The following is a 27,601-nucleotide window of genomic DNA, read 5'->3' on the forward strand; positions in this document are numbered from 1 at the left end:
CTCGGTCTGTCGGTCTCTCTCTCTCTCTCTCTCTCTCTCTCTCTCTCTCTCTCTCGGTCTGTCGGCGCCTCTCTCTCGGTCCTGTCGGCCTCTCTCTCTCGGTCTGTCGGCCTCTCCCTCTCTCGGTCTGTCGGCCTCTCCCTCTCGATCTGTCGCCTCTCTCTCTCTCTCGGTCTGTCGGCCTGTCTCTCTCGGTCTGTCGGCCTGTCTCTCTCTCGGTCTGTCGGCCTGTCTCTCTCGGTCTGTCGGCCTCTCTCTCTCGGTCTGTCGGCCTCTCTCTCTCGGTCTGTCGGCCTCTCTCTCTCGGTCTGTCGGCCTCTCTCTCTCGGTCTGTCGGCCTCTCTCTCTCGGTCTGTCGGCCTCTCTCTCTCGGTCTGTCGGCCTCTCTCTCTCGGTCTGTCGGCCTCTCTCTCTCGGTCTGTCGGCCTCTCTCTCTCGGTCTGTCGGCCTCTCTCTCTCGGTCTGTCGGCCTCTCTCTCTCGGTCTGTCGGCCTCTCTCTCTCGGTCTGTCGGCCTCTCTCTCTCGGTCTGTCGGCCTCTCTCTCTCGGTCTGTCGGCCTCTCTCTCTCGGTCTGTCGGCCTCTCTCTCTCGGTCTGTCGGCCTCTCTCTCTCGGTCTGTCGGCCTCTCTCTCTCGGTCTGTCGGCCTCTCTCTCTCGGTCTGTCGGCCTCTCTCTCTCGGTCTGTCGGCCTCTCTCTCTCGGTCTGTCGGCCTCTCTCTCTCGGTCTGTCGGCCTCTCTCTCTCGGTCTGTCGGCCTCTCTCTCTCGGTCTGTCGGCCTCTCTCTCTCGGTCTGTCGGCCTCTCTCTCTCGGTCTGTCGGCCTCTCTCTCTCGGTCTGTCGGCCTCTCTCTCTCGGTCTGTCGGCCTCTCTCTCTCGGTCTGTCGGCCTCTCTCTCTCGGTCTGTCGGCCTCTCTCTCTCGGTCTGTCGGCCTCTCTCTCTCGGTCTGTCGGCCTCTCTCTCTCGGTCTGTCGGCCTCTCTCTCTCGGTCTGTCGGCCTCTCTCTCTCGGTCTGTCGGCCTCTCTCTCTCGGTCTGTCGGCCTCTCTCTCTCGGTCTGTCGGCCTCTCTCTCTCGGTCTGTCGGCCTCTCTCTCTCGGTCTGTCGGCCTCTCTCTCTCGGTCTGTCGGCCTCTCTCTCTCGGTCTGTCGGCCTCTCTCTCTCGGTCTGTCGGCCTCTCTCTCTCGGTCTGTCGGCCTCTCTCTCTCGGTCTGTCGGCCTCTCTCTCTCGGTCTGTCGGCCTCTCTCTCTCGGTCTGTCGGCCTCTCTCTCTCGGTCTGTCGGCCTCTCTCTCTCGGTCTGTCGGCCTCTCTCTCTCGGTCTGTCGGCCTCTCTCGGTCTGTCGGCCTCTCTCTCTCTCGGTCTGTCGGCCTCTCTCTCTCTCTCGGTCTGTCGGCCTCTCTCTCTCTCTCTCGGTCTGTCGGTGTCTGTGTTTCTGGCGGGGGGGGGGGGGGGAGGGAAGAGGATGGGGGGGCAGGAGAGGAGGGAAGGGAGAAGAGGAGGTCAGGTCGGGGGGGAGCGAGGACGGGGAGGCTGAACGGGACCGGCCGACGAGAGGAAGCCGAGGACGTGGAGGGAGGGGAAAACGGCTGAACGGGAGGGAGGGGGAACGGGAGCGGACCTGAACCGGGTGTGGGGGGGCGGTGGGGAGCGGCAGCGGACCTGAATTGGTGGGGGGAGCGGTAGTGGATCTGAATTTGGCGGGGGGGAGCAGAAGATGAAGAGGAGGGGAGGCCAGAGTCCAATCTTCGCCGCCCCAGTGAGCCCCCCGCGTCGTGCTTTGGGCCCCTCCCAGGCAGCCTCGGCGGCCTGGTGCTACTGCATATGCGTGCACGCTCTAGCGCGTATGTGCAGAGGTCCTGGCACTATTTTCAGCGCCGGGACCTGGCTCCGCCCCCCTACAGCTTGTGCTGCGCCAAGGGCCTGCAACGTTCCAGCAGCGGCGCGGCTTTTCTTCACAACGCCGGCGCACCGCCGTTCTAAGCGGCGGGGAAAACTTGGGCCCGTTAGTTCTGGGATGCTGAGGCCAGTTATAGTGGCCCTACTACTGAAATCGGCTATTTAAGCATGAAGTAGGAATCCATCCTTACACCATTGAGTCTCTATGGCTCTGTATGGGCAGTGTCTTTAACCAGCTGGGCTGTCCAGGGAGCTGTGAAATCTCGTGTGTTAATTCTCGGCCTTTTCTTTTAAGCCTCGCAATTTAAGTTGCTATCACTGTTGAAGCTTAGTTTTAAGCACTGCATTTCATTTGTTGCAATGTGCCTGGCAAGATTTGAAAAAGTAGTGAAGGGGAGAGCAACAGTGAGCAAGGAAGAGAAGTAACTGTCCTTCAATTTGGGAGATATAATGGCCAGAAATTAACCCTAAAAATGTGTTCAACTCGGGGCTCCTGGTGATTCTGTGTGTATAATGTAATAGAATGCCTATTCTATAGTGGCTTGAAAGGTATATCAGGCAGCGTCGGCGGCAGTCGGGAGCAGCGTCGAGGAGGTGCGTGGAGAGGCCTTTTAAAGGCACAGCAGGGAGTCCGGGGCCCAGCGTCGGCGGCAGTTGGGAGCAGCGTCGAGGAGGTGCATGGAGAGGCCTATAAAAGGCACAGCAGGGAGTCCGGGGCCCAGCGTCGGCGGCAGTCGGGAGCAGCGTCGAGGAGGTGCGTGGAGAGTCCTTTTAAAGGCACAGCAGGGAGTCCGGGGCCCAGCGTCGGCGGCAGTTGGGAGCAGCGTCGAGGAGGTGCATGGAGAGGCCTATAAAAGGCACAGCAGGGAGTCCGGGGCCCAGCGTCGGCGGCAGTCGGGAGCAGCGTCGAGGAGGTGCGTGGTGAGGCCTATAAAAGGCGAGCCGGTGCAGCTACAGGGAGAAGGCAAGAAAGAAATCAAAAGGTGACATCACAGCCAAGAGGGTAAGTGATTGGCTGGATTGGTGAGTACTTTTTCTTTTTTCTCTTCTATATCAGTGAGTAACCTTTAACATTGTTGTTGCCAATTTAAGTGTATCTAAGGGTTAAGTCATGGCAGGAGAGCTCGGTCGGGTGTTATGCTCCTCCTGTACCATGTAGGAACTCGGGGACGACACCAGTGTCCCTGACGACTATATCTGCAGGAAGTGTATCCACCTCAAGCTCCTGACGGTCCGCGTTGCGGAGTTGGAGCTGAGGGTGGATTCACTCTGGAGCATCCACGATGCTGAGAATGACGTGAGTATCACGTGTAGCGAGTTGGTCGTACCGCAGGGAAAGGGTCCACAGCCAGATAGGGAATGGAAGACCAACAGGAAGAGCAGTGCAAGGAAGGTAGTGCAGGAGTCCCATGTGGTCATCCCCCTGCAAAACAGATACACTGCTTTGGGTACTGTTGAGGGGGATGACTCATCAGGGGAGGGCAGCAGCAGCCAAGTTCATGGCACCGTGGCTGGCTCTGCTGCACAGGAGGGCAGGAAAAAGAGTGGGAGAGCAATAGTGATTGGGGATTCAATGGTGAGGGGAAAAGATAGGCGTTTCTGCGGCCGCAACCGAGACTCCAGGATGGTATGTTGCCTCCCTGGTGCAAGGGTCAAGGATGTCTCGGAGCGGGTGCAGGACATTCTAAAAGAGGGAGAACAGCCAGTTGTCGTGGTGCACATTGGTACCAACGAAATAGGTAAAAAAAGGGATGAGGTCCCACGAAACGAATTTAAGGAGCGAGGAGCTAAATTAAAAAGTAGGACCTCAATAGTAGTAATCTCGGGATTGCTACCAGTGCCACGTGATAGTCAGAGTAGGAATCGCAGGATAGCGCAGATGAATACGTGGCTTGAGCAGTGGTGCAGCAGGGAGGGATTCAAATTCCTGGGGCATTGGAACCGGTTCTGGGGGAGGTGGGACCAGTACAAACCGGACGGTCTGCACCTGGGCAGGACCGGAACCAATGTCCGAGGGGGAGTGTTTGCTAGTGCTGTTGGGGAGGATTTAAACTAATATGGCAGGTGGATGGGAACCAATGCAGGGAGACAGAGGGAAACAAAAAGGAGGCAAAAGCAAAAGACAGAAAGGAGCTGAGGAAAAGTGGAGGGCAGAGAAACCCAAGGCAAAGAACAAAAAGGGCCACTGTACAGCAAAATTCTAAAAGGACAAAGGGTGTTAAAAAAACAAGCCTGAAGGCTTTGTGTCTTAATGCAAGGAGTATCCGCAATAAGGTGGATGAATTAACTGTGCAAATAGATGTTAACAAATATGATGTGATTGGGATTACGGAGACGTGGCTCCAGGATGATCAGGGCTGGGAACTCAACAATCAGGGGTATTCAACATTCAGGAAAGATAGAATAAAAGGAAAAGGAGGTGGGGTAGCATTGCTGGTTAAGGAGCAAATTAAGGCAATAGTTCGGAAGGACATTAGCTTGGATGATGTGGAATCTATATGGGTAGAGCTGCAGAATACCAAAGGGCAAAAAACGTTAGTGGGAGTTGTGTACAGACCTCCAAACAGTAGTAGTGATGTTGGGGAGGGCATCAAACATGAAATTAGGGGTGCGTGCAATAAAAGTGCAGCAGTTATAATGGGTGACTTTAATATGCACATAGATTGGGTTAACCAAACTGGAAGCAATACGGTGGAGGAGGATTTCCTGGAGTGCATAAGGGATGGTTTTTTAGACCAATATGTCGAGGAACCAACTAGGGGGGAGGCCATCTTAGACTGGGTGTTGTGTAATGAGAGAGGATTAATTAGCAATCTCGTTGTGCGAGGCCCCTTGGGGAAGAGTGACCATAATATGGTGGAATTCTGCATTAGGATGGAGAATGAAACAGTTAATTCAGAGACCATGGTCCAGAACTTAAAGAAGGGTAACTTTGAAGGTATGAGGCGTGAATTGGCTAGGATAGATTGGCGAATGATACTGAAGGGGTTGACTGTGGATGGGCAATGGCAGACATTTAGAGACCGCATGGATGAACTGCAACAATTGTACATTCCTGTCTGTCGTAAAAATAAAAAAGGGAAGGTGGCTCAACCGTGGCTATCAAGGGAAATCAGGGATAGCATTAAAGCCAAGGAAGTGGCATACAAATTGGCCAGAAATAGCAGAGAACCCGGGGACTGGGAGAAATTTAGAACTCAGCAGAGGAGGACAAAGGGTTTGATTAGGGCAGGGAAAATGGAGTACGAGAAGAAGCTTGCAGGGAACATTAAGACGGATTGCAAAAGTTTCTATAGATATGTAAAGAGAAAAAAGTTAGTAAAGACAAACGTAGGTCCCCTGCAGTCAGAATCAGGGGAAGTCATAACGGGGAACAAAGAAATGGCGGACCAATTGAACAAGTACTTTGGTTCGGTATTCACTGAGGAGGACACAAACAACCTTCCGGATATAAAAGGGGTCGGAGTGTCTAGTAAGGAGGAGGAACTGAGGGAAATCCTTATTAGTCGGGAAATTGTGTTAGGGAAATTGATGGGATTGAAGGCCGATAAATCCCCAGGGCCTGATGGACTGCATCCCAGAGTACTTAAGGAGGTGGCCTTGGAAATAGTGGATGCATTGACAGTCATTTTCCAACATTCCATTGACTCTGGATCAATTCCTATGGAGTGGAGGGTAGCCAATGTAACCCCACTTTTTAAAAAAGGAGGGAGAGAGAAAACAGGGAATTATAGACCAGTCAGCCTGACATCGGTAGTGGGTAAAATGATGGAATCAATTATTAAGGATGTCATAGCAGTGCATTTGGAAAGAGGTAATATGATAGGTCCAAGTTAGCATGGATTTGTGAAAGGGAAATCATGCTTGACAAATCTTCTGGAATTTTTTGAGGATGTTTCCAGTAGAGTGGACAAGGGAGAACCAGTTGATGTGGTGCATTTGGACTTTCAGAAGGCTTGAGACAAGGTCCCACACAAGAGATTAATGTGCAAAGTTAAAGCACATGGGCTTGGGGGTAGTGTGCTGACATGGATTGAGAACTGGTTGTCAGACAGGAAGCAAAGAGTAGGAGTAAATGGGGACTTTTCAGAATGGCAGGCAGTGACTAGTGGGGTACCGCAAGGTTCTGTGCTGGGGCCCCAGCTGTTTACACTGTACATTAATGATTTAGACGAGGGGATTAAATGTAGTATCTCCAAATTTGCGGATGACACTAAGTTGGGTGGCAGTGTGAGCTGCGAGGAGGATGCTATGAGGCTGCAGAGTGACTTGGATAGATTAGGTGAGTGGGCAAATGCATGGCAGATGAAGTATAATGTGGATAACTGTGAGGTTATCCACTTTGGTGGTAAAAATAGAGAGACAGACTATTATCTGAATGGTGACAGATTAGGAAAAGGGGAGGTGCAAAGAGACCTGGGTGTCATGGTACATCAGTCATTGAAGGTTGGCATGCAGGTACAGCAGGCGGTTAAGAAAGCAAATGGCATGTTGGCCTTCATAGCGAGGGGATTTGAGTACAGGGGCAGGGAGGTGTTGCGACAATTGTACAGGGCCTTGGTGAGGCCACACCTGGAGTATTGTGTACAGTTTTGGTCTCCTAACCTGAGGAAGGACATTCTTGCACTTGAGGGAGTGCAGCGAAGGTTCACCAGACTGATTCCCGGGATGGCGGGACTGACCTATCAAGAAAGACTGGATCAACTGGGCTTGTATTCACTGGAGTTCAGAAGAATGAGAGAGGACCTCATAGAAACGTTTAAAATTCTGACGGGGTTAGACAGGTTAGATGCAGGAAGAATGTTCACAATGTTGGGGAAGTCCAGAACCAGGGGACACAGTCTAAGGATAAGGGGGAAGCCATTTAGGACCGAGATGAGGAGGAATTTCTTCACCCAGAGAGTGGTGAACCTGTGGAATTCTCTACCACAGAAAGTTGTTGAGGCCAATTCACTAAATATATTCAAAAAGGAGTTAGATGAAGTCCTTACTACTAGGGGAATCAAGGGGTATGGTGAGAAAGCAGGAATGGGGTACTGAAGTTGCATGTTCAGCCATGAACTCGTTGAATGGCGGTGCAGGCTAGAAGGGCCGAATGGCCTACTCCTGCACCTATTTTCTAATTTTCTATGTTTCTATGTTCCTGTAAAAGAACACTCTGCACAAAAAACAATGAAGGAAGGGAATCTTAGTGGTATTGCATTGCTATCTCTATTGACCTAAGGTTAAGCAGAACAGTAAGTAAGTGGCGTTTAAGAACATAAGAAGATAAGAAATAGGAGCAGGAGTAGGCCATATGATCCCTTGAGCCTGTTCCGCCATTTAATAAGATCATAGCTGATCTGATCCTGGGCTCAGCTCCACTTCCCTACCCTTCACTCCCTTATTGCTCAAAAATCTATCTCCACTTTAAATATATTCAATGACCCAGCCTCCACAGCTCTCTGGGGCAGAGAATTCCACAGATCTACGATCCTATGAGAGAAGAAATTTCTCCTCATCTCAGTTCTAAATGGGTGACCCCTTGTTGTGAAACAATGCCCCCTAGTTCCAGATTCCCTCACGAGAGGAAACATCCTCTCCACATCTACCTTGTTGAGCCCCCTCAGTATCTTATATGTTTTAATAAGATCACCTCTCATTCTTCTAAACTCCAACGGGTATAGGCTCAACCTTTCTTCATAAGTCAACCCCTTCATCTCAGGAATCAACCTAGTGAACCTTCACTGAACTGCCTCTAATGCAAATATATCCCTCCTTAAATAAGGAGACCAAACCTGTACACAGTACTCTAGGTGTGGCCTCACCCATACCATGTACAGTTGTAGTAGGACTTCTCTGCTTTTATACTCTATCCCCCTTGCAATAAAGGCTAACATTCCATTTGCCTTCCTGATTACTTGCTGTACCGACATTCTAACTTTTTGTGTTTCATGCACAAGGACCCCACGGTCCCTCTGTACTACAGGATTTTGTAATTTCTCTCCATTTAAATAATAATTTGCTTTTTTATTTTTCCTGCCAAAGTGAACAACCTCACACTTTCCCACATTATACTTCATTTGCCAAATGTTTGCCCACTCACTTAGACTGTCTATATCCCTTTGCAGATTTTATGTGTCCTCCTCACAACTTGCTTTCCCACCCATCTTTGTATCATCAGAAAACTTGGCTACATTACACTCGGTCCCTTCATCCAAATCATTAATATAGATTGTAAATAGTTGAGGCCCCAGCACTGATCCCTGTGGCACCCCACTAGTTACCGTTTGCCAACCGGAAAATGAACCATTTATTCTGACTCTCTGTTTTCTGTTAGTAAGCCAATCCGCTAACCCCGTGAGCTTTTATCTTGTGCAGTAGCCTTTTATGTACCACCTTATCGAATGACTTCTGGAAATCCAAATACACCATATCCACTGATTCCCCCTTATCCACCCTGCTCGTTACATCCTCAAAGAACTCCAGAAAATTTGTCAAACATGATTTCCCTTTCATAAAACCATGCTGACTCTGCTTGACTGTATTATGTTTTTTCAAATGTCCTGCTACTGCTTCCTTAATAATGAACTCCAGCATTTTCCCAACGACAGATGTTAGGTTAACTGGTCTATAGTTTCCTGCTTTCTGTCTGCCTTTTTTAAATAGGGGCGTTACATTTGCGGTTTTCCAATCCACTGGGACCACTCCAGAATCCAGGGAATTTTGGTAAATTACAACCAATGCATCCACTATCTCTGCAGCCACTTCTTTTAAGACCCTAGGATGCAAGCTATCAGATCCAGGGGACTTGTCCACCTTTAGTCCCATTATTTTACCGAGTACTTGTTCTTTAGTGATTGTTTTAAGTACCTCCCTCCCTATTGCCCCTTGATTATCCTTTATTGGGATGTTTTTAGTGTCTTCTACCGTGAAGACCAATACAAAATATTTGTTCAAAGTCTCTGCCATTTCCCTGGTCCCCATTATTAATTCCCCAGTCTCATCCTATAAGGGACCAATGTTTACTTTAGCTACTCTCTTCCTTTTTATGTACCTGTAGAAGCTCTTACTGTTTTTATATTTGTTGCTTGTTTACTCTCATAATCTATCTTCCCTCTCTTTATTTTTTTAATCATTTGAACATTAATGGTGGTAATTTTGTGAAGTTGCATTACTGGCACAGGGTCAAGCAATAAGCAAGTACTGTAGCGGAGATGAGGCTACAAGTATGGTGGAAAATTGTGTGCCCCATTCATTGTTTTGCCTAATTCTGTGACTTAGTTTCAATTTTATTGAGAAATCCTGCCAGTTACTGTATCAGAATCTACTGGTAACTTTTACTTATCAAATTTCCAGTATTTTCACCGTGAGCATTGAGCGACTGATGCAGTTCTGTTCTCTACAAAGGTCCGCATTGAAAAAACAAAGGGCGAGATCCTTGGCCTTGTGATAGTGGAGTCGGGCTGGGGCTCAATCCTTCCCACAGTGGTGATCGCTAACCTCATGCACGGCGGGCCCACAGAACGGTCAGGAGAGTTGAACATCGGCGACCAGATCATTTCTGTGAATGGAACTAGTTTAGTGGGATTGCCGCTCGCAACCTGCCAGGGCATTATCAAGGTACTAAATTCCTGCTGCTCTGCAGTTTCTCAGCAATGCTCCATTTAAAAAAAAATCTCTTCTGCTTTAGGTACAGTTTCAAGGGCAGCAACGATCTTTGTTATCAATTATAGCTGGTCCCTCAGATCTAACTGAAATTATCCGAATGCAGCTTTGCCAAGTGCGTCTGTTGGTGGATTTCCTGCTGGGTGTGATACTGAGCCACACAGATCAGGAAGAAAGAAAGACTTACATTTATATAGCGCTTTTCACGACAGCAGATGTACTTTTGAAGTGTTGTAATGTGGGAAACGCAGCAGCCAATTTGCGCACAAACAAGCTCCCACAAACAGCCATGTGATAATGACCAGATAATCAGTTTTTTTGTTCTGTTGATTGAGGGATAAATATTGGTTAGGACACCGGGGATAACTCCCCTGCTCTTCTTCGAAATAGTGCCATGGGATCTTTTACATCCATTGAGAGAGCAGACCGGGCCTCGGTTTAATGTCTTATCCGAAAGACGCCACCTCCGACAGTGCAGCACTCCCTCAGCACTGTACTAGAGTGTCAGCCTAGATTTTTCTTTTTGCGCTCAAGTCCCTGGAGTGGGACTTGAATCCACAACCTTCTGACTCAGAGGCGAGAGTGCTACCCACTGAGTCACAGCTGACACTGCGAAGGTCTCGGGTTCAGTGTAAGTTCGGGTGACTGTAGGGGTACTACTATTGATGTTGGTACCCTCGAGCTAGGAATGGGCAATGAGCCACAGTTCCTGCTCTTGATCTGTATCCAGTGACCCACGCTGCTAAGTGCCGATGTCAGGCAAGGACAGGATTGTACTCATCAGATGCCTTCTGTGTTTGAATAATTAAATCCCATTCCATTGTCGAGGCTCGCAGATGAAAAATGTCCAATTGTGTGAGGTACTTGGAATGCATCTGGCACTTTTGGATTGTACTCTATCAAAAATCAATGCCCTAAGGAGGAGAGGAGAGAGAATTGAACAGACAAAAACTAAATAATCTGGGGAAAAAGTATCAAATTTTCAACAACTGCTTTAATGAAGATTCCAGATATGTTCTTCTGTGAAAGAAAAGTCTGAAAGACTGGTATTGAGTGTCAGGTTAAGTGGATCTGTGCAACTGTGAGGTGGCGTTTCAAATTGTTCACTTGACAAAACATGCTTGCACTCTTGGTTCACTTAGTCTTTATTTTGCGAGTGATATTGTTTACACAAATGGATGGAGTAAATATAGCTAGGGCGCATTTACACACAAAGGGTCATGAGAATGTGGAAACATAGAAAATAGGTGCAGGCCATTCGGCCCTTCGAGCCTGCACTGCCATTCAATGAGTTCATGGCTGAACATGCAACTTCAGTACCCCCTTCCTGCTTTCTCGCCATACCCCTTGATCCCCCTAGTAGTAAGGACTACATCTAACTCCTTTTTGAATATATTTAGTGAATTGGCCTCAACAACTTTCTGTGGTAGAGAATTCCACAGGTTCACCACTCTCTGGGTGAAGAAGTTTCTCCTCATCTCGGTCCTAAATGGCTTACCCCTTATCCTTCGACTGTGACCCCTGGTTCTGGACTTCCCCAACATTGGGAACATTCTTCCTGCATCTAACCTGTCTGAACCCATCAGAATTTTAAACGTTTTTATGAGATCCCCTCTCATTCTTCTGAACTCCAGTGAATACAAGCCCAGTTGATCCAGTCTGTCTTGATAGGTCAGTCCCGCCATCCCGGGAATCAGTCTGGTGACCCTTCGCTGCACTCCCTCAATAGCAAGAATGTCCTTCCTCAAGTTAGGAGACCAAAACGTACACAATACTCCAGGTGTGGCCTCACCAAAGCCCTGTACAACTGTAGCAACACCTCCCTGCCCCTGTACTCAAATCCCCTCGCTATGAAGGCCAACATGCCATTTGCTTTCTTAACCGCCTGCTGTACCTGCATGCCAACCTTCAATGACTGATGTACCATGACACCCAGGTCTCGTTGCACCTCCCCTTTTCCTAATCTGTCACCATTCAGATAATAGTTTGTCTCTCTGTTTTTACCACCAAAGTGGATAACCTCACATTTATCCACATTATACTTCATCTGCCATGCATTTGCCCACTCACCTAACCTATCCAAGTCACTCTGAAGCCTCATAGCAACCTCCTCGCAGCTCACACTGCCACCCAACTTAGTGTCATCCGCAAATTTGGAGATACTACATTTAATCCCCTTGTCTAAATCATTAATTACAGTGTAAACAGCTGGGGCCCCAGCACAGAACCTTGCGGTACCCCACTAGTCACTGCCTGCCATTCTGAAAAGTCCCCATTTACTCCTACTCTTTGCTTCCTGTCTGACAACCAGTTCTCAATCCATGTCAGCACACTACCCCCAATCCCAAGTGCTTTAACTTTGCACATTAATCTCTTGTGTGGGACCTTGTCTGAAGCCTTCTGAAAGTCCAAATATACCACATCAACTGGTTCTCCCTTGTCCACTCAACTGGAAACATCCTCAAAAAATTCCAGAAGATTTGTCAAGCATGATTTCCCTTTCACAAATCCATGCTGACTTGGACTTATCATGTCACCTCTTTTCAAATGCGCTGCTATGACATCCTTAATAATTGATTCCATCATTTTACCTACTACTGAGGTCAGGCTGACCGATCTATAATTCCCTGTTTTCTCTCTCCCTCCTTTTTTAAAAAGTGGGGTTACATTGGCTACCCTCCACTCGATAGGAACTGATCCAGAGTCAATGGAATGTTGAAAATGACTGTCAATGCATCCGCTATTTCCAAGGCCACCTCCTTAAGTACTCTGGGATGCAGTCCATCAGGCTCTGGGGATTTATCGGCCTTCAATCCCATCAATTTCCCCAACACAATTTCCCAACTAATAAGGATTTCCCTCAGTTCCTCCTCCTTACTCGACCCTCTGACCCCTTTAATATCTGGAAGGTTGTTTGTGTCCTCTTTAGTGAATACCAAACCAAAGCACTTGTTCAATTGGTCTGCCATTTCTTTGTACCCCGTTATGACTTCCCCTGATTCTGGCTGCAGGGGACCTACGTTTGTCTTTACTAACCTTTTTCTCTTTACATATCTATAAAAACTTTTGCAATCCGTCTTAATGTTCCATGCAAGCTTCTTCTCGTACTCCATTTTCCCTGCCCTAATCAAACCCTTTGTCCTCCTCTGCTGAGTTCTAAATTTCTCCCAGTCCCTGGGCTCGCTGCTATTTCTGGCCAATTTGTATGCCACTTTCTTGGCTTAAATACTATCCCAGATTTCCCTTGATAGCCACGGTTGAGCCACCTTCCCTTTTTTATTTTTACGCCAGACAGGAATGTACAATTGTTGTAGTTCATCCATGCGGTCTCTAAATGTCTGCCATTGCCCATCCACAGTCAACCTCTTAAGTATCATTCGCCAATCTATCCGAGCCAATTCACACCTCAAACCTTCAAAGTTTAACCTTTAAGTTCTGGACCATGGTCTCTGAATTAACTGTTTCATTCTCCATCCTAATGCAGAATTCCACCATATTATGGTCACTCTTCCCCAAGGGGCTTCGCACAACGAGATTGCTAATTAATCCTCTCTCATTACACAACACCCAGTCTAAGATGGCCTCCCCCTAGTTGGTTCCTCGACATATTGGTCTAGAAAACCATCCCTTATGCACTCCAGGAAATCCTCCTCCACCGTATTGCTTCCAGTTTGGTTAGCCCAATCTATGTGCATATTAAAGTCACCCATTATAACTGCTGCACCTTTATTGCATGCACCCCTAATTTCCTGTTTGATGCCCTCCCCAACATCACTATTACTGTTTGGAGGTCTGTACACAACTCCCACTAAAGTTTTTTGCCCTTTGGTGTTCTGCAGCTCTACCCATATAGATTCCACATCATCCAAGCTAATGTCCTTCCTAACTATTGCATTAATCTCCTCTTTAACCAGCAATGCTACCCCACCTCCTTTTCCTTTTATTCTATCCTTCCTGAATGTTGAATACCCCCGGATGTTGAGTTCCCAGCCCTGATCATCCTGGAGCCACGTCTCTGTAATCCCAATCACATCATATTTGTTAACATCTATTTGCACAGTTAATTCATCCACCTTATTACGGATAATCCTTGCATTAAGACACAAAGCCTTCAGGCTTTTTTTTTAACGCGCTTTGTCCTTTTAAAATTTTGCTGTACACTGGCCCTTTTTGTTCTTTGCCTTGGGTTTCTCTGCCCTCCACTTTTCCTCATCTCCTTTCTGTCTTTTGCTTTTGTCTCCTTTTTGTTTCCCTCTGTCTCCCTGCATTGGTTCCCATCGCCCTGCCATATTAGTTTAACTCCTCCCCAACTGTTGGCGAGAGGTGGGAGCAGCGTCGGAGCGGCCTATAAAGGCCAAGCGGGCGCTCGAGAGGCGTAGTTTATAGGCCCCCAAATAATAACTTCATGGTGGGGCGGGCAATAATCAAGGGAATAATGGAGGCATGTGAAAAAGGAACGGCAGTAGTTATAGGGGATTTTAACCTACATATCGATTGGTCAAATCAAATCGCAGGGGGTAGCCTGGAGGAGGAATTCATAGAATGCATACGGGATTGTTTCTTAGAACAGTATGTAACAGAACCTACAAGGGAGCAAGCCATTTTGGATCTGGTCCTGTGTACCGAGACAGGAAAAATAAACGATCTCCTCGTAAAAGATCCTCTCGGAATGAGTGATCACAATATGGTTGAATTTGTAATACAGATTGAGGATGAGGAAGTTGTGTCAGAAACGAGCGTACTATGCTTAAACAAAGGGGACTACAGTGGGATGAGGGCAGAGTTGGCTAAAGTAGACTGGAAACACGGACTAAATGGTAGCACAATTGAGGAACAGTGGAGGACTTTTAAGGAGCTCTTTCAAAATGCGCAACAAAAATATGTTCCAGTGAAAAAGAAGGGCAGCAAGAGAAGAGATAACCAGCCGTGGATAACCAAGGAAATAAAGGAAAGTATCAAATCAAAGACCAATGCGTATAAGGTGGCCAAGGTTAGTGGGAAAATAGAGGATTGGGAAGATTTTAAGCAACAGCAAAGAATGACTAAAAAAGCAATAAAGAAAGGGAAGATAGATTACGAAGGTAAACTTGCGCAAAACATAAAAACAGATAGTAAAAGCTTTTACAGATATATAAAACGGAAAAGAGTGACTAAAGTAAATGTTGGTCCCTTAGAAGATGAAAAGAGGGATTTAATAATGGGAAATGTGGAAATGGCTGAGACCTTAAACAATTATTTTGCTTCGGTCTTCACAGTGGAAGACACAAAAACCATGCCAAAAATTGCTGGTCATAGGAATGTGAGAAGGGAGGTCCTTGAGATGATCACGATCACTAGGGAGGTAGTGCTGGACAGACTAATGGGATTGAAGGTAGACAAGTCCCCCTGGTCCTGATGAAATGCATCCCAGGGTATTAAAAGAGATGGCGTAACTTATAGCAGATGCATTTGTTATAATCTACCAAAATTCTCTGGACTCTGGGGAGGTACCAGCGGATTGGAGAGCAGCTAATGTAACACCTTTGTTTAAAAAAGGGGGCAGGCAAAAGGCAGGTAACTATAGGCCGGTTAGTTTAACATCTGTAGTGGGGAAAATGCTTGAAACTATCATTAAGGAAGAAATAGCGGGACATCTGGATAGGAATAGTGCAATCAAGCAGACGCAGCATGGATTCATGAAAGGGAGGATTCATGAAAGGGAAATCATGTTTAACTAACTGACTGGAATTCTTTGAGGATATAACGAGCATGGTGGATAGAGGTGTACCGATGGATGTGGTGTATTTAGATTTCCAAAAGACATTTGATAAGGTGCCACACAAAAGGTTACTGCAGAAGATAAAGGTACGTGGAGTCAGAGGAAATGTATTAGCATGGATAGAGAATTGGCTGGCGAACAGAAAGCAGAGAGTCGGGATAAATGGGTCCTTTTCGGGTTGGAAATCAGTGGTTAGTGGTGTGCCACAGGGATCAACAACTGTTTACAATATACATAGATGACCGAGAGGAGGGGACAGAGTGTAGTGCAACAAAATTTGCAGATGACATTAAGATTAGTGGGAAAGCGGGTTGTGTAGAGGACTCAGAGAGCTGCAAGGAGATTTGGATAGGTTAAGCGAATGGGCTAAGGTTTGGCAGATGGAATACAATGTCGGGAAGTGTGAGGTCATCCACCTTGGGAAAAACAACAGTAAAAGGGAATATTATTTGAATGGGGAGAAATTACAACATGCTGTGGTGCAGAGGGACCTGGGGTTCCTTGTGCATGAATCCCAAAAGGTTAGTTTGCAGGTGCAGCAGGTAATCAGGAAGGCAAATGGAATGTTGGCCTTCATTGCGAAAGGGATGGAGTACAAAAGCAGGGAGGTGTTGCTGCAACTGTATAAGGTATTGGTAAGGCCGCACCTGGAGTACTGCGTGCAGTTTTGGTCACCTTACTTAAGGAAGGATATACTAGCTTTGGAAGGGGTACAGAGACGATTCACTAGGCTGATTCCGGAAATGAGGGGGTTACCTTATGATGATAGATTGAGTAGACTGGGTCTTTACTCCTTGGAGTTCAGAAGGATGAGGGGTGATCTTATAGAAACATTTAAAGTCATGAAAGGGATAGACAAGATAGAGGCAGAGAGGTTGTTTCCATTGGTGGGGGAGACTAGAACTAGGGGGCACAGCCTCAAAATACGGAGGAGCCAATTTAAAACCAAGTTGAGAAAGAATTTCTTCTCCCAGAGGGTTGTGAATCTGTGGAATTCTCTGCCCAAGGAAGCAGTTGAGGTTGGCTCATTGAATGTTTTCAAGTCAAAGATAGATAGATTTTTAAGCAATAAGGGAATTAAGGGTTATGGGGAGATTGTGGGTAAGTGGAGCTGAGTCCACGACCAGATCAGCCATGATCTTATTGAATGGCGGAGCAGGCTCGAGGGGCTAGATGGCCTACTCCTGTTCCTAATTCCTATGTTCCAACAGCACTAGCAAACACTCCCCCTAGGACATTGGTTCCGGTCCTGCCCAGGTGCAGACCGTCCAGTTTGTACTGGTCCCACCTCCCCCAGAACCGGTTCCAATGCCCCAGGAATTTGAATCCCTCCCTGCTGCACCACTGCTCAAGCCACGTATTCATCTGCGCTATCCTGCGATTCCTATTCTCCTAGCTCCTTAAATTCGTTTCGTAGGACCTCGTCCCTTTTTTTTTTACCTATGTCGTTGGTACCAATGTGCACCACGACAACTGGCTGTTCTCCCTCCCTTTTTAGAATGTCCTGCACCCGCTCCGAGACATCCTTGACCCTTGCACCAGAGAGGCAACATACCATCCTGGAATCTCGGTTGCGGCCGCAGAAACGCCTATCTATTCCCCTTACAATTGAATCCCCTATCACTATCGCTCTCCCACTCTTTGTTTTCCTGCCCTCCTGTGCAACAGAGCCAGCCACGGTGCCATGAACGTGCCTGTTGCTGCCCTCCCCTGATGAGTCATCCCCCCCCAACAGTACCCAAAGCAGTGTATCTGTTTTGCAGGGGGATGAGCACAGGGGACCCCTGCACTACCTTCCTTGCACTACTCTTCCTGCTGGTCTTCCATTCCCTAGCTGGCTGTGGACCCTTCACATGCGGTACGACCAACTCGCTACATGTGCTACTCATGAACATGCAACTTCAGTACCCCATTCCTGCTTTCTCGCCATACCCCTTGATCCCCCAAGTAGTAAGGACTACATCTAACTCCTTTTTGAATATATTTAGTGAATTGGCCTCAACAACTTTCTGTGGTAGAGAATTCCACAGGTTCACCACTCTCTGGGTGAAGAAGTTTCTCCTCATCTCGGTCCTAAATGGCTTCCCCCTTATCCTTCGACTGTGACCCCTGGTTCTGGGCTACCCCAACATTGGGAACATTCTTCCTGCATCCAACCTGTCTATAAACCCATCAGAATTTTAAACGTTTCTATGAGATCCCCTCTCATTCTTCTGAACTCCAGTGAGTACAAGCCCAGTTGATCCAGTCTTTCTTGATATGTCCGTCCCGCCATCCAGGGAAACAGTCTGGTGAACCTTCGCTGCACTCCCTCAATAGCAAGAATGTCCTTCCTCAAGATAGGAGACGACAACTGTACACAATACTCTAGGTGTGGCCTCACCAAGGCCCAGTACAATTGTAGTAACACCTCCCTGCCCCATACTCTCATCCCCTCGCTATGAAGGCCAACATGCCATTTGCTTTCTTAACTGCCTGCTGTACCTGCATGCCAACCTTCAATGACTGATGTACCATGACACCCAGGTCTCGTTGCACCTCCCCTTTTCCTAATCTGTTACCATTCAGATAATAGTCTGTCTCTCTGTTTTTGCCACCAAAGTGGATAACCTCACATTTATCCACATTATACTTCATCTGCCATGCATTTGCCCACTCACCTAACCTATCCAAGTCACTCTGCAGCCTCATAGCATCCTCCTCGCAGCTCACACTGCCACCCAACGTAGTGTCATCCGCAAATTTGGAGATACTACATTTAATCCCCTCGTCTAAATCATTAATGTACAATATAAACAGCTGGGGCCCCAGCACAGAACCTTGCGGTACCCCACTAGTCACTGCCTGCCATTCTGAAAAGTACCCATTTACTCTCCTACTCTTTGCTTCCTGTCTGACAACCAGTTCTCAATCCACGTCAGCACACTACCCCCAATCCCATGTGCTTTAACTTTGCACATTAATCTTTTGTGTGGGACCTTGTCGAAAGCCTTCTGAAAGTCCAAATACACCACATCAACTGGTTCTCCCTTGTCCACTCTACTGGAAACATCCTCAAAAAATTCCAGAACATTACCAGAAGTGAAGTCGAACCAATCAGAATATTTACACCAACAGCGATGTGCATTTATATGCCGAGGGTCGAATAGGATGTCAAAGCTGCAGAGGGTGTGGTTTAACCTGTATCAGGGACGGCTGGAATCAAATGGCAAAGGAACAGAGTTTATTGCAGGGGCCAAAGGCAATTCTTTGGTCTTCTCTGTGCTTAATTGGAGGAAATTCCAGCTGATCCTTGACCGAATGTTCGACAAGTAGTCTGACAGCACTGAGGTGGTGGAGAGGTCGAGCGAGGTGGTGGAGAGGTCGAGCGAGGTGGTGGAGAGGTCGAGCGAGGTGGTGGAGAGGTCGAGCGAGGTGGTGGAGAGGTCGAGCGAGGTGGTGGAGAGGTCGAGCGAGGTGGTGGAGAGGTCGAGCGAGGTGGTGGAGAGGTCGAGCGAGGTGGTGGAGAGGTCGAGCTGGGTGTATCAGTGTATATGTGGAAGTTGACTCCATGTCTTCGGATGATGTCGCCAAGGAGCAGCATGTAGAAGAGGAGAGCTCCAAGGGGGTGATCAGTTTTCTATCAGGTCATCTGATCTGTAGTGGTGTAAAGCTTTGGATGCTTGCTTGTGGTCTCTCTGAGCTATTTGAGAGGTACGTTTAGCTGTTCCACTTTGTAGATTACTATATAGCTGTCTGGAAGGCTCAGTTAAAAGGAGTGTGATGTTGAGCCATACAGATCAGAAAGTCCTAGATTTGATTAGATAATCTCAACTGGGTGAGCAGTTGGGGTGCTACAGATGTCCTATATACCCGAGTTAGGAAGAGAAAAATCAGCCAGAGATTTTTCATCACTACCCAGTGCTGCATTTGCTAAGTGTAGGTGTAACTGGAGGTCAGATAATGACACGACATCGTTTGGCTGTAACGCCCCCAACAATATAAAAAAAAAAAATCCTGTCATACAGTTCCTGCCTAGACTTGCATATGAAGAATGGATGCTATGCTGCATCCATGTAGTTGCACCTCAGTAAGTCAAATAAATCAGTTACTAAGCAAATGGTCAGTAGCTGCTGTAGGGTGCAAGGTTCTTCGGTTGAGTTGTGTGAGTCTTGATCTGTGTTTATCCTTGCTGATTATTCAGTGTGAATCCTGCTAAGGTAGGAATTATTAGCACTGCTGAGCGCCCTTTACATAATTTTTGTAGTGGCATTGCTACCAATTGGAAATCTTTCTGACGTGTGTATTTTAATGTATTGATTTTAAAGGACTTGAAATACCAGCCTGAAGTGAAGCTCAACATTGTGCGCTGCCCTCCAGTCACCACGGCGATTATCAAACGACCAGACCTGAAACACCAGCTCGGATTTAGTGTCCAGGATGGCGTTGTAAGTAAAATATTGTATATGGTTTTTAAACATGTTACGCGAAGTAGATTTTAACTCTTAAGCCCTAGGGAATTTCTAGTCTCCCAGGGCCTGCCATTTTGTAGAAAGAAGTTTTCAGTTTGCAGTGAAACAAGCACTAATATTACAGCAATCTCCTGATGTGAGAATCACTGTATTATTGTAAGTTTAACCATACTATAAAAATCATTTAAACTAAGCTTTTAAACACTTCTTACCTTGTCTTTCCTATTCCCATTCTCACTTCTCCTACTTTTATCATTTTAACTAAGTTGTCGCCTGAGACTTTAATTCTCCACTCCACTCCCACTCTGACCTCTCCGTCCTAGGCCTCCTACACTGTTCCAATGAAGCTCAACGCAAGCTTGAGGAACAGCACCTCATCTTTCGTTAGGCACTTTACAACCTTTCTGGACTCAACATCGAGTTCAACAACTTCAGACCCTAACCTCTGCCCATATTTGTTTTCCCTTTCCTCCTTTTCTTTTTACAATCCCCCCCTTTTTCTCTCTTTCCCATGGCAGCTGGTGATGATTCTGTCATTCACACCCCATCTAGATTCATCTTTTGTTTCCTAACTTGTGGCATTACCATCTCATTTTTGCCCATCATCCCTTTTGTCTCTTAAACCTCTCCTGACTTTCACCCTATCACAGACCTTCCCTTTAGTTCGTTCCTCCCCTCCCCCTTTCCCTGCCCCTGCATTTCCTTAAGAATTTGTTACATCTCGAACTTTTCCAGTTCTGACGAAGGGTCACAGTCCTGAAATGTTAACTCTGTTTCTCTCCACAGATGTTGCCTGACCTGCTGAGATTTCCAGCATTTTCTGTTTTTATTTCAGATTCCAGCATCTGCAGTATTTTGCTTTTGTATATGTTAATTAAACTTTTTTCAAAGCCTTTTTAAAGTTTAATATACTTATTTATTTGTTTTGGATGCTGGGTTCCACGGTTGGTGATAGAGCGGGGAGCATTGGATAGTGTCCGTCAGCTGAAAACTGGCACCAAGCAGAACCAGTTGTCATTGGTGCTGGCAATGACATTGTATTACATGGGGTAATTTGTCTGGGGTACAGAAAGGGTTAAGATTGATCTTCAGTTTGCAAATCAAATCTAATTTATCTGCATGATGTGTAACTTAGAATTCATCTGAATTCCCAAGGGAAATTAAGTGGCATTAACCTTTCTGTCTGCTGCATTGATAAGTTAAGATATCTCTGATTAGTTAAACCAGAAGTTTGATAACTCTGTTGAGTGTTTAGTTAAACCAACATCATTAAAACAGATTATTTGATCATTATCTCATTGCTCTTTGTGGGGCTTTACTGTGTGTAAATTGGCTGCTGTTTCCTACATTACAACAGTGACTCCACTTCGAAATAAGTACTTAATTGGCTGTAAAGCACTTTGGGATGTGGTCCTGAAAGGCGCTATGTAAATGTAAGGTCTTTTAAAGAGGAAACCTTGTGGGGTACGTCCTAGTTATGGTATGTACATGTCCCTGTGTGAATCCTAGAATATTACTTTAAAAGAAAATCTCCTGAATGTGTTCAGGCAGTATTAATTTTTCCAATCTCGAGCCATTTCCTTCCAGAAAATTACTACATGTACAATGAGTTACTTTACAGTAGCAGTGACTATTGTGTTGTCATTTTGTATTCAGCTAGGCCACATTAATTGCCATGAGATGAATGACCAGTTAATCTGTTTTTGGTGTTGGTTGAGGGTAGAATGTTAGCCAAGACAGGAGAGTGCCCTTCAGCTAGTGTCATGGGTATTTAACATCCACCTGAAGAGGCTGACAGAGCCTTGGTTCAATGTTTCATCTGAAGCACAGATCCTCTGACAATGCGACACTCTAGAAAAGAGTACTTTAACTTTTTTTTTAAATCTTGTACTCTTCACAGTCCATGATGGAAGTGGAGCGAACACTTTCCCATTTCGGATTCAGCAGCACCTTGAGCTTCATTACAGCACAGGTTAAATGCAGAGTAGGGCACTCTGCTCTACCATTTATTGTGCCTAACATTTTTTTTCCCATTTCTGACATCAGCTGGCTTCTCTCCGGTTACTAATGGGTGTTGAATTAAGGACAATTTTATGCTGTTAGTCCGTGCCCACTAGGAGCTGGATTGACACTGTCCAGACTCAATTCTTAAGACCGTTCGAGCAAGCAGTGTGTATCTTTGTCATTGGATACAGCCGGTTTAGATATCAGATGATTGCTGGGAGTGCGTTACAGGAATGTAACCCAATCCAGACATTGAGGTCAGCGCTGACATCATCCGAACCTGTCGATCAGTTCAGTCTTAAACTTACTCCTGAGTGACTTGTTTTATCGAATAGGCACTATTTTATTCAAAATTTCTGCCACCTGTTGCCCTAAATTATCGCTCATCTGCACCTTTGTTACCTCTGGACTTGACTATTCCAACGCACTCCTGACTGGCCTCCCACATTCTATCCTATGTAAACTTGAGGTGATCCAAAACTCGGCTGTCTGTGTCCTAACTTGTACCAAGTCTCGCTCACTCATCACCCCTGTGCTCACTGACCTTTACTGGCAGCGCTTCGATTTCAAAATTCTCATCTTTATTTTCAAATCTCTCCATGGCCTCGCTCCTCCCTATCTCTGTAATGAGATGTCTGCACTCCTCTAATTCTGCCCTCTTCAGCATCGCTGATTTATAATTGCTCAACCTTTGGTGCCTTCTGTTGCCTAGGCCCTAAGCTCTGGAATTCCCTGCCTAAACCTCTCCGCCTTCAAGACGCTCCTTAAAACATATCTCTTTGACCAAGCTTTTGGTCACCTGCGCTAATTTCTACTTATGCGGGTCGGTGTCACTATACTCCTGTGAAGCGCCTTGGGACGTTTCAAGTTGTTGCTGTTTGCAGTGACCAAGTTTACCCATGCTGGCTGCTGCTGAGTGAGCACATTTCCTGTTGTGACGCTCAAGAAGGAGCAGAGATTGACTCTGTGGCCATGACTCTTGTGGCTTTTGATTGGCTAATCAAAACATTTTTTTGTAAACTTGATTCCCGCTTTCGAAGGTGGCCCAGAGGAGGAAGAAAGATTATCAAAAGGTTTTTACATTTATTTTTGAGAAATAATGCATAGAAAAGTGTAGCCAGGTAAAAAGTAACTCACAAAGGACTTTAAAAATGGGAAGGGAGGAAACACAGGGAAGGGGCTACAAGGTGAGCAGAATTGGTGTGTAAAATAGTTTTCATATTAGAGGCACTAGGCTTGGCCTTGATGCAAAATCAGAAGAGCTAACCAGTTAATGTAGCTAAATATTCTCTTGGCTTCTTGACTTAGATCTGCAGCCTGATGAGAGGTGGGATTGCAGAACGAGGAGGAATTCGAGTCGGGCACTGCATCATTGAAATAAATGGACAAAGTGTTGTTGCAACTCCACATGAAAAGATTGTGCAAAGACTGTCGAATGCCATTGGTGAGGTAAGTGGGGAAAATACCGAGCAGTTTATTATAAAACAGCTGTATAATCTCTGCTTATTGAGAAGTACCCAGCTCACCGAGGTGGGTGACTGCATGCACAGCCTAGTGTGATACTGAGGCATACAGACCAGGTTCCATCTCCAGCCCCTACTGATCTCAACTGGATCAGTGTTAGGGTTGCTACAACTGTCCTTAACGCCTCTGGGTCAGGGGAGGCTTCCTGCTCATGGTCACTATCTAGTAGACCTGCTATAACCTGCACCTGTGTGGATATTGTGCAAGGACAGAGCTGATTTCAGCTGTGATTTTCCCTTCCACGGTTAAATAACCTGCCACTTGGGCAAGATATCGTGGAGCAGCTGGAGCCTGTGGAACTATGCCCTCGAAAGAAGCAGCATCTTCAGGAATGACAGGCAGCCAAAGAGCCTAATAAAATGATAGGTAATACATAATCGACTTATTACTGCTTCTTGGATGGAGTAGCTGGGATATTAGATGAGCAAAATACATAAGCCACTTGAAAGCATAATATTTGTATCGTACTTGTGTTCGTCCCTGTGCCAAGAGCATTGCTGCACCAAATGTTTAAGACCACTGTTTTAGAACTCTCAATTATCCTCCAATTTCCAATATTCACCAGAGGGCTTCCCATATGATGGATAGTTGCACTGCACTAACTGTTACAATCAGGTTTCTGTGTACTTTAAATTCTACAATTTAACATGTACCATTATTTTATTCAGTTTTAGTCTTCCTTTCAAAATATGCTCCCAAAGTCAAACTCCTGTGGAGGCACTTTCATTTCTCTACCTCTCCTTTCCCAAAAACACCAAGTGCCTTCTGGTTTCTTGCTCCAAGTGACATTCTTCATTAATGAGCCTGAACAGTGAGTGTTGGTCAGCTATTCAACTTCAGGGAGGCATCACAGTCCAATCTATACACAAAGATGCTGCTGCATTTGCATTTTCCAGCAGGGGTCACTGATGGCTGGTCTCTTCTCTTTCCCCCCCCCCCTCCTCCTAATCCTTAAGCAAGGGCACTGAGGCCAATTGTACTCCCCAATTGCTACCCTGGCTCACAGTGCAGCTGTACTCGACCCTGGGCCCTCTGCTTATTGCGGTCGTGATCAAACCTGAGCCCTCTGCTCTCTGGCTCAATACTGCCTGAGGCAGTGTCTTGTGTTTACATGAAGACAAGAGATTTGGAACCGTTATGGAGTATTTATGTCATGGTAACTGTTTTTCTTTTCTAGATACACATAAAGACGATGCCAGCTGCAACATACAGACTGCTAACAGGACAGGAGCAACCAATATACATATAAAGAAAGGATCATCGCCATTAGCCATTTCTGACATTATAGGGTGTATAGATTCCACATTAACACCGCCTGCCCCAACAGTATTACAACACCACTCTTCATCGGCACGTTCAAGCGATGACTTAGCACAGCCATTCTGCCCTGCACTAAATTGGCTGCCATCTAGGGGCTAAGAGTTGCAACAGCACAACAGGCCAGTGTGTGAGAGGGAGAAATAAGTCAACCTCCAGGGCAGGGAGGTCTGCGTGCTACATATGGAAGACTCTGCCACTGAGATGTGTGTTTCATGGAAAATAATTCACATCAGGCTTCGCCATATCACCAGCACAAGCTAGCTATCATGGCATCTGCAAGCAGCTTCACTGTTTTATTTAAGTAGAATCCCACGTGGATTTATTTTATCAATGATAAGGGCATGAGTTTGACACATATTTTAACCAAGTGATTTTTAAAAAAAAGCAAAGAGAAAGGAGGTCTTGTATTAAGCAGATCAGTGTGCCACATTGAATTTTTTAACACGCTCGGGATAATGGTATGTATACAGTCCCAGAGACCATGACATTACACGGCCCTGTCCCATGTTCTGGAAGCTGCTCAGTATTGTTTTTGTAATTGGTGCCTTTCCAACTACGTGGCTTCCGGGGATAAGGACTTCAGATTCAGCAGACATTCTCCAGTTTTGCTCTGGAGTTTTCGAAAAGCAGTTTACAACTTTCTGTTCTGTTCTTTAAAAATTCAGGACAAGATTACGGGTGGTAAAATTGGCCCTAGTACCTCTGAATAAGGAGACAGAAAATCAGCCTGGGTATCCTGATCAGGGATTCTTGCTGGAACATGCACGAGTAAAAGATGGGCGAGGGCAGGATTAGGTCAGTGGAATATCCTGCTGACCCTTATCGTCTAGTTTTACACAAATGTCCACTTTGATACGGTGCTGAAGGGCTGCTGGCACTCTTGGAACTGCATCCCAACAGAGTCAAGGCCCATGAAAGCACATCCCCAGCAGGGTCAAGGCCCATGAAAGCACATTCCCAGCCAGGGTCAAGGCCCATGAAAGTACTTCCCCAGCAGGGCCACGGCCCATGAAAGTACTTCCCCAGCAGGGTCAAGGCCCATGAAATCTCCTCCTCCCCTCACCCCCCGCCCCCGCCAGGGTCTGCACCCATGGAACTGCATCCCTGCAAGAGTCAAGATTAAGACCCATGAAACTGCACCCATGGGACCACACCTCCCTAATATAAAGTACTGGAGCCTGAATAATAAGGAATGATGTAATATGTATATTGTCCATATACACAGTTTAGATTTATACATGCTGGAGAGCTCTATTTTTGTTCACATTTATTCACATACACACTGGAATGTAAAGTATTACAGGGTATTTTAAAACAGCAAAGCTTTATCTAACTCTGAGGAGGAATTTGTGTCTCAAAAGTTTTCAAAAATTCTTGCTAAATGTTCCAAACTTTATAAATCACAATTCTGGTCCCTATCCAGTGCCTCCTGCTAGAACGTGTGTGGACATCAGATGGGAGCAGGGTTGGGAATGGCTGTGATGCTGGGCATGGTAGAATAGACTGCCGGCACTTACTGTCTAGGCTCACACATGAAGAATGACCACTTGGACGAAGTCCTGGAGGGTGATTAATACCCGTGGAAGTTAACCCTTGTGTCACTTGCTTCTTTCAGTAGAAAAGAGATAGAAAGTAGTGTTTGGAGGATGGGGGAATTAAGTGCATTGAAAAAGATTCTGAGAATACCTCACTTACAAATATTTGCCTTGTTGGTGCCTTGAAAAGCACCATTAAGCTAGCCGTAGTATTTGGCATGCTTAGGGTGCTGATTAGTGACTATTAACTCTGACTTGACAAATGCATACAGCAATGTTTGTAGTGTTTCATATATTCACAAAGACTTTACTGTTAACTGTTGAGAAAAGGCTACTCCGCTGGTAAATGCACCATCTGATGTGTAACTGATCCGTACAGTCCAGAAGGCCCCAGGTTCTGCCATTGCTCTGCTGAATTAGCAGATCTCAGCTGAGGACAGTTGTGGGGAATGTTACAATTGCCATCAGCGCCCATGGGCTAGGGAACGGCAAATAATAGCCCAGGGCTCCTACACCTTATCACTATCAAATGACTCCTGCTGGAAAATGCATGTGTGGGCCGTGAGTTAATATTGCCTGTTGTGGCACTCGCTGGGCGAGATTCCCGGATCTGTGGAACTGTACTCCAGCAAGAGTCCGTGTCTTCAGGCAAGGAGGAGAGGGAATTGAGGCCAAGGAAGTTCTGCAACTCTCAGTACATCTGGAACTAATCTCTAGAACTATATATTGCTTATATTAATTACATCGGAAGTTAATGACCGGTGTGGATAGCGAACTGCCGTGATCAGTGTTTGATCCATGTAGTGTTTAACCATACAAGTGTAAGCTGCCTTTTCTGCATGGGTCTCTCCTGAATTCTTCCAAAGGAATGTGCTATTGACATGTGATATTCAGGTGTTTGAAAATGAGAGAACCCGATTAAGTAACTAATACAGCGCTTCCTTCGTGTGGTGCTCATTTACACATTTCATTGCAATAAATAAAGTTATTGTGGCATAAATGCTTTACTTTTTTAGTAAAATGTGGGATGACACAGGTTTCCATCTGATGTTTTCTATTTAGCTGAATTCTAGCAAACACTTCATAAAATCACGAGCTTCATCTGAAAAAGAGCCTTCAGTCATGTGATCCCATCCTTCCAGAATACCAGCCCTACTGCATTCCAAACTACAGCATTAGCTGTTTCCTAAACAAGGCCAGTGTGCTGGCCTCAACCACACTTCCCAGTAGCCCACTCCACCATCTGCATTTAAAGAAGTACTTTTGGCATCTGTCCTAAAACTAATCCTTTTCAAGCCTGAAGCTGGGCCTGCTGTGTCTGAACATATTGTTCTAGTCTTAACAGAAAGTATCACAATTAACCTTTGCCTTCCTGTTAATGGAATGCATAGGTTGATGTGTGTGCGTATGGAATGGGTCAGAAAGTGTCAGTGATGCACATTGCGATTGGGAACAGTGTGCTAC

General features: G+C 46.2%; 1 protein-coding gene across 2 annotated transcripts in view; it reads left to right on the forward strand.

The window, feature by feature from the left end:
• LOC139228667 (amyloid-beta A4 precursor protein-binding family A member 1) overlaps window positions 1–27,137 on the forward strand; it is an 81,003-nt gene extending 53,866 nt beyond the window's left edge. The window contains exons 7-10 of one of the 2 annotated variants that reach the window (XM_070859896.1): window positions 9,288–9,500; window positions 19,611–19,730; window positions 23,067–23,207; window positions 24,460–27,137. In XM_070859896.1, coding sequence (XP_070715997.1) covers window positions 9,288–9,500; window positions 19,611–19,730; window positions 23,067–23,207; window positions 24,460–24,531 — 546 coding nt within the window. In that variant the 3' untranslated portion in view covers window positions 24,532–27,137. Of the gene's footprint in view, window positions 1–2,436; window positions 3,246–9,287; window positions 9,501–19,610; window positions 19,731–23,066; window positions 23,208–24,459 lie in introns of those variants that run through there. The other variant, XM_070859897.1, reaches the window with a different exon arrangement.
• Window positions 27,138–27,601: the final 464 nt, after the last annotated feature.

Source organism: Pristiophorus japonicus, chromosome 18 (assembly GCF_044704955.1).
Source record: "Pristiophorus japonicus isolate sPriJap1 chromosome 18, sPriJap1.hap1, whole genome shotgun sequence".
In the NCBI taxonomy this organism is placed as follows: domain Eukaryota; kingdom Metazoa; phylum Chordata; class Chondrichthyes; family Pristiophoridae; genus Pristiophorus; species Pristiophorus japonicus.